The sequence below is a fragment of the Medicago sativa genome, chromosome 3 (assembly GCF_051527215.1).
Source record: "Medicago sativa cultivar Bolivia chromosome 3, Bolivia_mono, whole genome shotgun sequence".
Taxonomy (NCBI): domain Eukaryota; kingdom Viridiplantae; phylum Streptophyta; class Magnoliopsida; order Fabales; family Fabaceae; genus Medicago; species Medicago sativa.
In genome coordinates, this window is record NC_140751.1 from 5,881,797 (window position 1) to 5,897,048 (window position 15,252).

The window sequence follows — 15,252 nt, forward strand, 5'->3', positions numbered from 1 at the left end:
AAATTTTTCACTTTACATTTCACTCATTATAGAGAGGATCAAAATCCCAATATTTACATATTCATACCAATATTTTAACAACAAATAAAACTACACAATACAACCGATTCAACTATAAACCGACACATTCAATTATATCACCAATTCAATCACTATATATACTTATTTATAAATTAAGAAAAAAATATATAAAAAGCACTTTTTAATTTAAGAATGAGGTGTATCTTCAATAGTCAACATTACAACCGCGAAAGAGGTTGTTTCCATGTAATGCACGTTAGGTGACTTCCAAACAGCCCTTATAAATACACATCTTCATTCTTTTCTCTTCTCTTCTCTTCTCTTTCTCATTCCTAACTCTCATTATTATTATTGTTACTCTTTCTTCATCTTCTTATTCTTGGTATGTTAATGTTATATTTCTTTCTCTTTCACTTTCTTTTCTTAGGGTTTTCATTTAACTCTCACACGTGCACATTCTCTCTCTTTCTCCTTCTTTTTGTCTTTCCTTTATTATCTCACCAAACATGTTTCTAATATTAACTCTTTCTTACATATTTCGTTTTTTGTTTTTGTTTTTGTTTCCATTTTTTTGAAGATTCTTGAGAGATTTTAAACTTGCATTGTGAGCTAAATATTTTGAAGTAGCTGGAGTTAAAGCTTGTATTAGGTAAGAATTCTTTCATGTTTCTTGTTCTTCTTTATTTGTTTTTTTTTGGAGGAAATTCTTATGTATTTGTTGTTGTTTTTAAGATTCTTGAAATTTGGTTTCTTGCAATGTGCAATGTTTTTGGTTTGTTATTATTTTAATGGAGATTGCGTATATTTGTTGACTTTCTATTGTTTTGGTATTATACTTTTGTGTTTTGAACCTTTCGTGTTGCTTTCCTTTGCCTTTTACTAATGGTTATTATTCAATATTGCTGAATTTTTTTCTTTATTCTTGTGTAGTTTCTTTTGATTTGGTCATATTCTTGACCAATTATTTATTTATTTATTTGGAACAAAACGTGCCTTTTTTTTAATAACTTATTTCATAGGGTAAAGTGATTAGGTAGTTCTTACGTTGAGATAAGTGACTCAAAAGAAATTTTAATTTCGAACCTTGAAAACTAAAGTAATATAATTTACCAACATTTGGTTATAAAAAGAAACCAATACTTGTACGTGCATAACAAATCATAAGTTTTTTATCTTCTTTTGTGTGAATCGAGTATCATCTGCGTGAAATCGTAAACATGTTGAAACTTGAAATATCGACTACTGATTTTCTCAGTTTAGTTTGAAATCACTCATGTTATAGGAGACAAATCTTCCTTGCATTAATGGCTTATTCAGTTTTTTTATTCCCATGTTCTTTGTATAATTGCTTGTTGTCATGATCATGTGATGTAAAACCATTCTCAACCGTTCAATAACAAGTAAAATAATATTATAATAATCAAGAAATTGATTAAAAAAATCAGATTGTGGAGTTGACATCAATCTTCATTGAAAGTACAAGTCTGCTAAGAATTTATGGTCTAAAGAAGAATACTACCAAACAAAATTTTGAAAAAGTTTATGTTATTTTTTTATATCATGATGGTTATTTGAGATGGTAACATGACCAATTCTTCTACCTATTAAATTATGCATATGCAAAGTCAATATCATTTGCTAAGTTCTAACTTATGAAACTGATATTTTAACTTTTCAATAGCTTCTAATCTTGAATGTTTTTGTATTGACTCAGACAGTGACAAAAATGTTTTCAATAGCTTCTAATTGTGAAGTATTGACTCAGACAGTGACAAAAATGTTGTTTTTGTTTTGTTAAAAGTTTTGGTTTTAAAGTAGAAATTTGGTACACATCAATTTTGTTCTAATTTAAGGTCTTACATTGTTGCAATCTTGTAAAATTCTCAATAGATCTGGATCCAATGGACCTGAAGACAAATCATGCTCCTCGCATTGCTGATACTGCAACCTTAACAAGGACAAGATCAAGGCTCGGTGCAGGCGCACCTTCAAGTCTGTCATGCTCTCCTACAAACACTTCAACTTTTCTGCATGGTCCATCGCTAACGATTCCACGGAAGAAGATAGGAATTCTCGATGATGTTCGTTCTAATGGTTGGCTTGACGCAATGAGATCATCGTCTCCTACTCACAAGAAAATATCGATGGATATTGGTCATGGTGTTGCATCTTCTGAAGCTGATGCTGCTTATTTAACCTGGCTGGTAGGAAACACATACTAGTACTACCCTCTATGTAATTTGTTGTCGAAGTTCAGTTTGTGCAGCATCCTTATTCGTTTCCTTTTTTTACAATTTTTGCAGCTAGAGTTTCCATCAGCAATTGGGGCCTTTGAACAAATTACTAACCTTGCAAAAGGCAAGAAAATAGCATTGTTTCTTGATTACGATGGGACTCTTTCGCCAATTGTTGACAATCCTGAGCGTGCTTTCATGTCCGACAATGTATGTAATATCCTGCAAAGGCGAATAGCACTGTTTCTAGCATTGTTTTTCTCCTGATTATTTTTCTTCTCTTGTTTTGATTTAACTGATTCAGATCATGTAACATCTGCAGATGCGTGCTGCTGTTAAAAATGTGGCAGAGTATTTCCCGACTGCAATAATTAGCGGAAGAAGTCGTGAAAAGGTAGCTGAAGAAATCTATGAAACAAAACTGTTATCTTCCTGTACTTCATTTTTCTCTTTTATGTTTACTAACACCTGCATATAGAGAAATGTAAATGACAAACTTTCATGTTTGTACTAGCTCAGTGGTAAGAGCTCGACCTTGTAACCTCAAGGGACATAGTTCAAATCCCCTCTGGTACAGTTGAAAAAAGACCATCAGTGTCACTTTACTTGTAAAAAAATGTTGATGTTAGGTTTTGATTCCAACCATTGTTGCACCTTATTTCTTCAGGTACATGAATTTGTTGGATTAACAGATCTCCATTATGCTGGTAGTCATGGAATGGACATAATTGGTCCTCTTAGACAGTCTGTATCTGATAATCACCCTAATTGCATTAGGTCTACTGATAAGAAGGTACCACTTTTCAGTTCATGATTTCTATCTAGCATATGTTTATGTTCTTTGTCTCTCTAGTTCTAGAAGTATCTTTCTAAAGGGTCCCTATATTGATTTATAATCTTCTAAAATTACAGGGTAAGGAAGTTAATTTATTCCAACCTGCTGCTGAATTCCTGCCTATGATTGATGAGGTATGCATAATGTATATATGAAAAATACTTCGCTTAAATCACCTATCAATTTTTATTCTAGATTGAAATATGTTATTATCCAACACTGACATATGTATTACATTCAAATATTTCATTTTCTCAAATTCTTATTGGTGTCAGCATGTCGGTCTTAGTGTTAGTGTCGTGCCCGGTATCTGTGTTAGTGCTCATAGATCATGACTGGCTCATGTTTATGCAGGTCCGTAAGTTGCTCACTGAGTGTACAAAAGACATCAAAGGAGCAAAAATTGAGAACAATAAGTTTTGTGTGTCTGTACATTATCGCAATGTAGACGAGGAGGTACTGTCTACTACTCCCTTCTTTCCTTTTTGATTCTCGCTCTTGTATAAAAAGAATTGTTCCTATTTTTTTGTTGTTGTTTTCAATGTTCAATGCAACTTTAACTATTGTTTTGTCAATAATAACGTTAAGTCTTTTGTGATGCTTAGTAGTTAGAAGTATTGATGAATGAATCAGTAGTTTTTCTGCCTAAAATGATTCCATTTTTAACCAACTTATCGCGTATTTCATCATGGTTACTGCATTATTTCCTCTTATTTAGTTTCATTTTCATATAATTTACAGAGTTGGGATTTGGTGGCACAACGCGTTTTTGATATTATGAAGGACTATCCACATTTACGATTAACTCATGGTCGGAAGGTACTATTCCAGTTCTAGATCTAAACTTTTCTACTCATTTTACAAGAGACATGACTTGTTACAAAACTTTAGTGGTTTATGTTCCTTTTTAAGAGACATCTGTTATTCAACTTAGTAATATATGTTTACTGATAATGTTCAGGTTTTAGAGGTTCGACCAGTGATTGACTGGGATAAGGGAAAAGCTGTTACATTTTTGCTTGAATCACTTGGTGAGTTAATTTGTTGATTATATAATGGCTATTTTGCGTGTATTCAAGGATCAGAAATTTGTATTGCAGTAACTGACACGTGACATGTTTTCATTTAGGACTTAGCGACGACGATGATGTGCTAGCTATATATATTGGTGACGATCGGACCGATGAAGATGCATTTAAGGTTAATATGTTGCTGGTTATCATGAGCTATACTTAAATTGAATGTTCTTCAATTTTTCTTTTCCTTACTTTATATAACTGATATAAAATGGACCGTAACAGGTTTTGAGTGAGGTTAATAAAGGTTTTGGAATCTTAGTCTCTTCCGCTCCTAAAGAAAGCAACGCGGTTTACTCTCTTTCTGATCCTTCAGAGGTAATTCTTATGGTTGTAATTTAGTTTATATGGTTCTTTTGACAGTTTTGTTGCAATTTTGTACATTTGCTTTGGCAATAGACATGCTGTTTGCTAGTGCATTGGAATAATGTTTGTATCATTAGGGCCTTGTTTGGATAAACAACTTATTTAAAGTCAAACTTGTGGTGTATGCAGGTCATGGAATTTCTCAAGTCACTTGTGGTATGGAAATCAAGCTCTATAGTATAATGTATAGAGGAGAATATACTCAACTATACTATATATTAAAGATAGATTCTGATTTTGGGTTTGGTTGAGAAAATTTCAATTTTCAAGGGTTTCTTGGAGCAGATTTAAGCTCTGAAGAAGACCTCAAGATAGGAATAACATTTTCATTACTTAGTTTTTTTTTGCTCAAAGCTCTTGTGGAAGCTGTAAATTAATGGCTCATATAATTATTATATATGTCAGAAAGATTATCAAAATCTACCAAGGGGGTTATTTTGTCCCTAGAAAAGAAATATTATTTAATTTATTTTCTTTCTGAATTATTGGATACTGCCCTTAAACCAATAAATGAAGGGAATTGTTCCTTTATTTTTTCCTTTCAATTTAAGGGAGAATTCTTATGTGTTCATTTTTTACATGTAATTTGGAATTAGATGTCATTAATATATATTACCTATTTTATATAATTTTGATTATCATTATGTGCTTCATGGTGCCTTGTTCCCTCTGTCCCTCACTCATCTCTTGTTAGTATCTTGTAAATCTTGATTTTGAATCATTCTAAAAGAGATTCTATGAAATATGAAAAACATTTGTGAAGTAAATTACTATTAAATCTCTCATAAATAGCATAGTTCAATAAGTCCTTGAAATAAATGGAGCAAACTTTCCTACCCTCATGTTTCTAAAATAATAAACATATTTTTGAAAGAAAATGCTAACAAGTGCTTTTAGGATGAAATGTACTTAGGAGCAACGTATTTTGTTTGGAAGTTTACTTTACAACAGTATAAAATTTACATTTTTCTTTCTTTAAAAATTCGACGTGTACATCCAAAGTGATCTTGGTATATGAAAACCTCTTCTTTGAAATAAAAGAGTATTGAGATAAAAAACAATATTTTGTCTCAACGAATTATAGAAGTTTTTTTTTTTTTTTTTTTTTGGTCGAACGAATTATAGAAGCTAGATATGAGAAATGTCTCTCTATGGGATTTCATGAAATATGAGGAAAACACACAAATTTGTATTTTCAATAAAATAACGTGTCAATAAATTTTAATCAAGTTTATATTTCATCTGTATTTACAAATGGATCTTCAATGTCACTACCAAAAAAAAATGGATCTTCAATGTATGAGATTAAATTCAAGGCTACATTTTTGAAAATTAATTGAAGTAATCTTAAAATTTCCTAAAAAATTAATTTGAGGTCACATTTCATATGAAAGATACTGAAAAATTAGTTCTGAGAACCTATAAAATCAACAAAAACATTTTTTACAAATTAGTTTAAAATTGCAATAGCATATATTTCATAAACTAGTTTTCTAGAAATACGTAGAAAAAAAGAGGAAATAAAGGATCATATGAACTTCTTACTACTACAATCTTTGTATTTTTCTCTAAAACCACGAAACCAATTGTAATTAGTTATACGCATGGGTGCAGATAGCAACTACTAAGGATAAAAGCTCATGTATGGTTCAGTCCAATTCGTGGCACATACTTTGATCATCTTACCTCTTTCATAGGAAGAATCTACTTGCTACCTCCAACACCTATACCTCCACCCCCTCAACTCCAAATTGACCCTTTTACTTAGAGTAGTGATATTTGTCCATCTCTTTGGTACAACTCTTGTGACATCTTTGATTTTCTCTTCTTTGATTGGTCAAAAATAATAGAGAGAGAAAAATGAATAGAGAGAATAAGAAGATAATGTGAGTATGAGATAGAAAGTTGTCAAAAAGTTTTTAGAAAATGGTTGTACAAATATCATTTCTCTTTTACTTATCGGTTAAAAAAACAATTTTTTACTGTTACTCACCAAATTTTTAATAAATGTAAATCTTTGATTTTTACATGATATAAATTAGGTAAATGCTAACTTTATAAAAATATACGTATTAAAAATCGTGCATTCAACTTCTTACAAGTTAAAATATTATGTTTTCCAATGCAAAATTGCTCAAAGGAAAATACTACCACCGCAAAAGCTAGTTCATGAAGTGTTCATGAATTTGTTTTTTTAAGGAAGTGTTCATGAATTTGTTGGCAACTTGATGTTCCCCAATTTATATTTATTTCACAAGTTCATAGAAAAGAAAAGCATAGCCCCCACCCCATGAGCAACTACTTTAATTGGCTATTAATTACATAATTTTGTGACCCCTTCGCTATAAAACCTTTTGGAATAGAGAAATGTTAAAGTTACACTCTCTAATAACAGGTTTTTTAGGTGGTGGTTAAGATTTAAACCCCGAACCTTACTTATATTATACATTATCTTTACCAACTGAGCTAAACTCTCGAGTACAAATTGTACCCGTTTACTGTAATATTTGTAATTAGCTAAAGAAATTAATATTAAATATCCATTGAGTACTTTACATTATTTGAAGAAATAATATTAAATATTTTTTCAAGGGGGGTATTAAATATATTTTATAATCTTTATATAATAAATATACATGTTGCAATCCGTTTTTAACACGAAAACTAAATATTAACCATTCATTAAATACTTTCAATAACTCAAAGAAAAATTTAAATATATTTTATGCTCCAATATTATAAATTAAAAAATATATCTTCCTACTTTCCCATCTACAAGCCTTTATATCAACCTAAACAGAAACATGCAGATGCAATAATTTTCTCTTGTATTTCTTCTTCACTTCTCCAATTGAATTGGAACAACCATTCCAATCCAACATTCACATACCCCATCCATCATTCTGTACACTTACCATTCTAATTACCATCTCTCAAAAACCCTCCCCATCCCTTTTATTTTAATTAATAGTGCAACCCTCAAATTCAAATTGGATCACAATATAACAAAAAATAAAAAATGAAGGCTAATCCTTCAAATGATAACCATGCTCTACACACCCCATTGCTGGAAAGTAAACTAAAATCATCAAAGGTTATCTTTCTGACATTTGGTTCCATTGTATTTCTAATGTCATTGGTTGCACTTGCATTGACTATAAACCAAAGCAAAAAATCCTTGGAAAGTATTGAAATTACTCCTCTTAGTAACATTTCTTCATGGAAAAATTTGCCTAGAGGGGTTGCTCAAGGGGTTTCAGCCAAGTCAAATCCATCTCATTTCAATGAAGTTTCAAATAATTGGACAAAAGCTATGTTTTCTTGGCAAAGAACAGCTTTCCACTTTCAACCCCAAAAGAATTGGATGAATGGTAAGTGTAACTTAAGCATCAATTAAGATAATTTTGTTTTCTATGGTTAAGAAAACAAAAGAGTAAAACTTTTGATTGAAAAAAGCATTTTTTATACTTTCAAAAGCTTTTTTTTTGGAGGGATTATACTTTTAAAAGTTTGACAACACATATTTTAAGATAATTTTACCATATTTGATTCCTTAAACTAGTAACTCAGGGGTATTGGTTATCATTTTCCTTTTTTTATACACATGTTAAATTTTAGTCTGCTACATGCATATTTGGACTTATAGTGAATTTGGTAGAATCAAGATGAGTCGGTGTAATTTTATAGAAATTACATTTTAAAGTTCAACAAAATCACAATATCACCTTTTTTTTTTCATCAAATTTAAAGTGATTACATTTTTTTTTTCATTTCTCATTTGTCCATCATATTTTGTCAATGTCTTTCATTGAATGGTAGGTGATCAGATTTAGATCAATGATGATTAATTTCCAAAACCATCAGCTATAGCTTCCAATTTTGTATTTTCTTTATTTGGTTTTTTATTACCATTAAATTTGATTATGAGACTAATCAACAGCATCTCATTGACTTTTTGGGGTTCCTGTTACGTGCGGATGTTTGGCTGACTTGGCTTAGATCCCAGCGGTATGTTTATCTTTTTATTTGTAACTTTCTTTTTCAGTGGATCTATTCTTATTAATTGAAAAATAAAATAAATTAAATGAAATTGATTCTATGGTAAGGAATTGGTTGGGTGACAAACACCCAATGTTAGTTGATTCTATATTATCATTTTTTTAACAAGTCAAAATGAATTATATTATCAACCGCAAAGCATTCTATCCGGTACAAGGAATGTTAGAATATAACACAAAGAATTTAACAATAATTAGTTACAATGCAAGAATGCAGCAAGCAAACCAAAAAAGAAAAATTACATGTCAAAGCCTAGACATTGAAAGAGATTAAACCACCAATTATGATAATCAATAGAAAAAGTATCAGTTTTTACTTTCAAGTTTCAACCACCAAAAAGAGAAGAGCTTAATTTTGTATAGGAGTTGTTGTAACAATTTTTCCATGCGATTAAAAATTCTATTATTATGTTTTCCAAACACATAAAAACCGCATTAAATGTAACAGTGATCAAAAAGATCCGGAGTTTCTGCCCATCTGACCAAATTGCATAAAGTGGTCCAATAAACAAGACAGGTTTACGTAGGAGATACCAATCCAATTCCGAACAAGATACCAGATATTGTCGGAGTAATTGCAACCCAAAAACAGGTGTTCCATTGTTTCATCAAAACCACACCCACTCACACATAGTTGAGAATCTTGTTGAATAATGCAATGCCTAAATAAATTAACCTTAGTTGAGATCTGATTGTAGAGAAGATGTCAAGCAAATAAAGAGACGTTTAAATGAACATGTTTATGCCAAATAAAATTCGAAAGAAATGAATTATTGGATATGTCACCATCAATTAATAATTGATATGTGTCACTAACTATATAGCCTTTAACAGGATCTAGATTCCATGCCATTTATCCACTACACCGACCTGCAAAACAACGTTGTGAAGCAAAGCAAAACACTCTTCTAACATATCCTCCTCCCATGATGTATGTAACAACTAACAATCGAGTTTTTGCAAGCGCATAAGATACCCCCCCCCCCCCCCCCCCCCCCCCAAGAATCCGGCCAGAAAAAAGTATTGACCCCATCTCCAACAATCCTCCACAAATTATCATCAAACCAACTACCCACACCCATACCACCACCTCTACAGATCTGTGTCAAATCCTTCCACAACGCTGACCCTTCCCTTTGCCCACCCTCAGCCACCTACTTCCTCACTGTAACGAGCCAACAATACTTTATACCACACCCATCCTCTATATCTACATTATCCTCCAACACCATTTATCTAGTAAAGCCATGTAACCATGTTAACTCCCTCAACCCACGATTCGCCTTACTTAAACAACTAGAGTCTCAATTGACCCACGGAGTTTTCCTCCTCCTCCTCATCCGCCCGCCCACCCCCCCAAAAAAAAAAAAAAGAAGGAAGCTTTTTAAAATAGATTCAAGGAAATGAATGATATGTGTGGGAGCCTTAAAAAAAATGATATATGGGGGAGCATTTTAATTAATTCTATATTAAAATTGTCTTGATATCTTTATTATTTGTCGATGAATGATCTTTAGTAGAATCAATTCATACCCAAAAAGTCGTAGATTTAACTCTCGCTATCAGTCTTTGTAAGCACTCTTTGAGTTTTGATGTTTGTCCTAGTGAGCATTTGGAACCCAACTTCATTAAAAAAATTCCATAAAAAGATATTTTCATTATTTAGGATAGTTTATTAACACATTTTTCAACACACTCTATTTTATTGGTTAAAATTCAAGTGAATTCTATCAAACCATGTAAAAAAAATCATGTGGCTAGTACTCGTCATTTGTATTTGTATACATGTAAATTGTTCACATATACATCGAGCCAAAAATTGAGTTTAGATACATACACTTCAAATCCTACATTTTCAATGAGAAAGTCTTGGTTGGGCACAAACCCAACACCTCAATTTTGGGCACATACTCACATGAAACTAATAAAATTAAATAAAAAGTATTTAGTCACATCAATTGATATATTATAATTTTATTCTCTTTTAATTTTTTCTTGCTTTTGTGTGTGTGCCCAAAATTGAGGTGTTGGGTTTGTGCCCAACCAAGACTTTAATACATAGTTGCAGAGATATACTTGCTTGATCACAAGCCCAAATAAATATTATTTGGGCACACACACAAAACCAAAAGAAAAATAAAAGAGAATACAATTGAATAATGCCCATCGATGTGACTAAATAATTTTCCTTTAATTTTTTTCATTTCATGTGTGAGTGCCTAAGTAATATTAATTTGTAGTTGTATCCATGAAAGATTTTCTCTAAATTGCGAAGTCCTGATTATTTTTTTGTTCACTTATCATGAAAAGCCAAAAAGTAAAATAAATTGACATCAAAGTAAGATATTGCATTGTATGATTGCAGGTCCATTGTTTCACATGGGATGGTACCATTTATTTTACCAATACAATCCTGATTCAGCTGTATGGGGCAACATTTCATGGGGTCATGCTGTATCAAAGGACATGATTCATTGGCTCTACCTTCCCATTGCCATGGAACCTGACAAATGGTTCGATATCAACGGTGTATGGACCGGGTCCGCAACGCTTTTGCCAGATGGCGAAATCATAATGCTTTATACGGGCGATACCGACAACTATGTGCAAGTGCAAAATCTTGCTCATCCTGCCAACTTATCTGATCCCCTTCTCCTTGATTGGGTTAAATATGCAGATAACCCAATCATGGAGCCCCCACCTGGCATTGGTTCAAAGGATTTCCGTGATCCAACTACTGGTTGGATCGGGCCAGATGGAAAATGGAGAGTCCTAATTGGATCAAAGAAAGAACAAACAGGTCTTTCATTAGTTTACAAGACCACAAATTTCATAAATTTTGAACTAAATGATAACTACTTACATGCGGTTCCGGGTACGGGTATGTGGGAATGTGTGGACTTTTACCCGGTTTCAATAAACGGGTCAAATGGTTTGGACACATCAGTAAATGGACCACAAGTTAAGCATGTACTAAAGGCTAGTTTGGATGATACAAGAGTAGATAGTTATGCAATTGGGACTTATTTTATTGAAAATGATACATGGGTTCCTGATAACCCACTTGAGGATGTGGGTATTGGATTGCTTTTGGACTATGGAAGATACTATGCTTCAAAGACTTTCTATGATCAAGTGAAAAAAAGAAGGATTTTGTTGGGTTGGATTAATGAGACTGATTCTGAAAGTGATGACTTGGAAAAAGGTTGGGCATCTCTTCAGGTATGTAATTATTAAATTTTGTAAAGGGTTCAATATGGTTTTAGTCTTTATAAAAATTAACCCTATTTAAGTTTAATCCCTGCATAAAAATTTATTCAACTTTAGTCTTTATTTTTATTTATTTTTTAGAAATGAGTACTATAGTTCTATAAAAGCAAAATAGAGATTAAAATTGGACAAAATTTGTGTTGGAATTAAACTTGAAAAACTATAGATTTTATACAAATTAAAAACATTTTTAACCATCTCCATAAATTTAACGCAGTTTGTAGAGACGTTGCATTATACATAACAGACCTGAGTAGTGAATTACTAGCCACCAGACATATTTGAAAGTACATCAATTTGCCAAAGCTGAAATGCATTGCAAAATATTTGGTAGAGCAATTTATAAAATCTTGTACACAATTGTTTTCTTCAGACAATTCCAAGAACAGTGCTATTTGACAAGAAGACTGGAACTAATTTGCTTCAATGGCCTGTAGAAGAAGTAGAGAGCTTAAGACTAAGCAGTGATGAATATGAAGTAGTTGTTACACCTGGCTCTGTTGTTCCATTGAACATTAGTCAAGCAACACAGGTTTTGTCTATAGCATTTTCTAAGTTATCATACTACTTGATTTGTTGCTTTTTTGTTTTAAGGTTATTTCAAAATCCAATAAATTTCTTATATTGATGAAATTATTTGTCCTTTTTTTTTTTATAATACTTAACTCTTTCATTTCCTATTATTATTATTATTATTATTTTTTTTTTGCAGTTGGACATATTTGCTGAATTTGAGATTGAATCATTGGAATCTAAAGAAAATATTAGCAATGACAATATAGATTGTGGAAGAGGTTCTATAGATAGAAGTGATTTTGGACCATTTGGCATTCAAGCAATTGCAGATGACACACTTTCTGAACAAACTCCAATTTATTTCCGCCTCTCTAATAGTCTTGGTAGTTCAACAAATTTCTTTTGTGTTGATGGTACAAGGTATGCATTTGAGTGAATAGACAATTTAATCCATAAATTGTAACCATCAACCGAATTCATCACTAACTTTTACAAATTAGCAATTTCTTCATTCGAATTGTAACATATTAATCAAAATGGTCTCTACGTTAAGTTTAGTTATTAAACAACATGATATATTAAATAAAGATGTGACGGTATATGTGCACATTACATCTCTGTCACATCTCTAGATACAATTATAATTTTGTTTGGTAAACAAACGCGTAGGAGTTACTTTGATTTTAAATTTTGAAACAAAAGAAATAACCTTTAGGCTTATACCAATAAAATTATAACAATGAATTTTGTTCTAAGAGACGTGACATTGACGTGGAGTATGTGTTGATTGTCACATCTTTGTTTAACGTGTTGTGTCGCGTTGCCTAAGGATTAAAATAATGGATAGCCCATTTTGATTGACGTATTGCAATTTCATGGAAGAAATTGCGAATTCTTAAAAAGTCGGGGAATTTTTTTTGACTGATTGTTACAATTTGATGGACGTAGTTGTTTATTCATTCATAGGAATTTACATTTAGTAGTCAGTTTTTTCGCCTGATCATAAGAAATGAGTTATTGTATGGTGCAGATCATCAAAGGCTCCTGATGTTGAAAAACCAGTTTATGGTAGCAAAGTTCCAGTTTTCAGTGATGAAAAATTATCAATGAGGGTCTTGGTAAGTTTGAATGACACACCTCTTCTTGTACTTCTTGCTCACCATGCTTTCTATGCAACTTATCTCATGAATTATTGAAGACAACTTTATTTCATTTTATATTCTAAAACACCTATTCATGCAAGATGCTTTTAGGATTTACGTGTAAACCAAGATTTTAAAAAACGGTTTGAATCCACAATTGTGGCTGTGACATCAATTTTTTATGTCTTTGCGATCACATTCACATGTCGACCACACCAGCCATGTTTGATAATTTTGCACAATATCATAATTGTTAGACGGACGAAATGTGGCTAAAACCATGATTTTTAATGTCAACAATGACACTTACTATAAGTCAAAGTCAATGAGTTGATTATCAAATCGAGTCTCGAACTAATTTTAAATCGGTTCGATTCAATGTGATTAGGTTGACCATTCAATTATTGAGAGCTTTGCTCAAGGAGGAAGAATTGTAATCTCAAGTAGAGTTTATCCAACAGAAGCAATATATGGAGCTGCAAGATTATTTCTATTCAACAATGCAACTAACATAAACATTAAAGTCTCCCTCAAGATTTGGCATTTGAACTCAGCTTTTATACGACCCTTTCCCTTTGATCAAAGTCAATGAAAAGTGCAAAAACTAAATGAAGCTCATAAATTGTTGGTGAATCATCCTTCACCTAGTTGGTGTCTTTCACTTTGATTTGGGATTTTTTTTTGGAGTAATACGATTTTCCTTAAATTTTTTAAAAATCACAAGGGTCTACAACAAGTATATTGGCCTCCAATGAATGTTTGAGTTGTAAACTTTCAAGTACCGAGTATGATTTGTACTCGTAATAAAAAGTAAATTGTTGTTCTTACTTAGTATATTATTTTTATATTGTTTACCATAGTAAACTAATTTGTGACTAAAATGAATAAATCATTGTAAAGAATGTTGCACGATGAATCATAAACGGTTTTTTGGGGATAAAATTCATTTTTCTAAGTGAATAACTTGGGAATACGAAATTCGAATGAAAATATTTACTCCAACACGAGGTAACTGACTTCATGATGCACATTACTACATGGTTTGCAGTAATTTATACCTTTCTTATAAATATTCATTTTTTTTGGTGGTGTTCGGGGTTCGAATCCCGAACCTTGCATATATTAATGCATTGTCCCTACCAACTGAGCTAATAGGTAAGAAAATGTGAGAAATGTAGTATATTTGATTTATTGTTTGGTATAAAAGAAATAAAAAAGAAAGAAATGTTAATTACTTTTAAAAGTACTAAAATACCCCTTTATCTTTATTTTTATAAACTTCCGTAAAAAAATAGTTTTGTAGCTTAAATCAATTATATTATTAAATTACTCGATCTAATAAACTCGGTTAATAATATTAATCACTGTCCCCGTGATCATAGCTCAGTTGGCAATGACATAAATTTTTATATGCATGGCCCAGGTTTGAACCCCGGACACCGCACTTATGCACCTTGAAAAAAGGTGAATTCTAACCACTAGACTACTTAAAAAAATATATTAATCATTTAAAATAAGTATTAAACTTTTAATTAGTTTAATAATGTGATCGTAACGCTTTACAAGATGACCCAAATCTTTTCTGCTTTTTTATTTTTTATTTTTGAAAGAAAGTCTCTTCTATCTCAAAAGGTCCTGGGTTGCGCCAGTAGATATTGGATTTATACTAAAAAGGCTTAATTATAATTTTGGTCCCTTAAGTATCTAAATATTGCGATTTTGACCCACTAATAA

At 31.7% G+C, this 15,252-nt stretch overlaps 2 protein-coding genes across 2 annotated transcripts; both read left to right on the forward strand.

The window, feature by feature from the left end:
* The first annotated feature begins 331 nt into the window (after positions 1-331).
* On the forward strand, positions 332-5,161 carry LOC146935202 (putative trehalose-phosphate phosphatase F). The gene is made up of 13 exons (XM_085750352.1): positions 332-403; positions 599-670; positions 1,912-2,225; positions 2,325-2,465; positions 2,578-2,649; positions 2,923-3,048; positions 3,168-3,224; positions 3,445-3,546; positions 3,832-3,909; positions 4,052-4,121; positions 4,220-4,290; positions 4,392-4,484; positions 4,662-5,161. Exons 3-13 carry the CDS (start codon positions 1,923-1,925, stop codon positions 4,713-4,715), a joined length of 1,167 nt encoding a protein of 388 aa, XP_085606478.1. The 5' UTR covers positions 332-403; positions 599-670; positions 1,912-1,922; the 3' UTR covers positions 4,716-5,161.
* A 464-nt stretch (positions 5,162-5,625) lies between these two features.
* Positions 5,626-14,345, forward strand: LOC146935203 (beta-fructofuranosidase, soluble isoenzyme I-like). Its single transcript, XM_085750353.1, has 7 exons — positions 5,626-7,903; positions 8,532-8,540; positions 10,956-11,812; positions 12,234-12,392; positions 12,573-12,796; positions 13,407-13,494; positions 13,907-14,345. Exons 1-7 carry the CDS (start codon positions 7,552-7,554, stop codon positions 14,108-14,110), a joined length of 1,893 nt encoding a protein of 630 aa, XP_085606479.1. The 5' UTR covers positions 5,626-7,551; the 3' UTR covers positions 14,111-14,345.
* Positions 14,346-15,252: the final 907 nt, after the last annotated feature.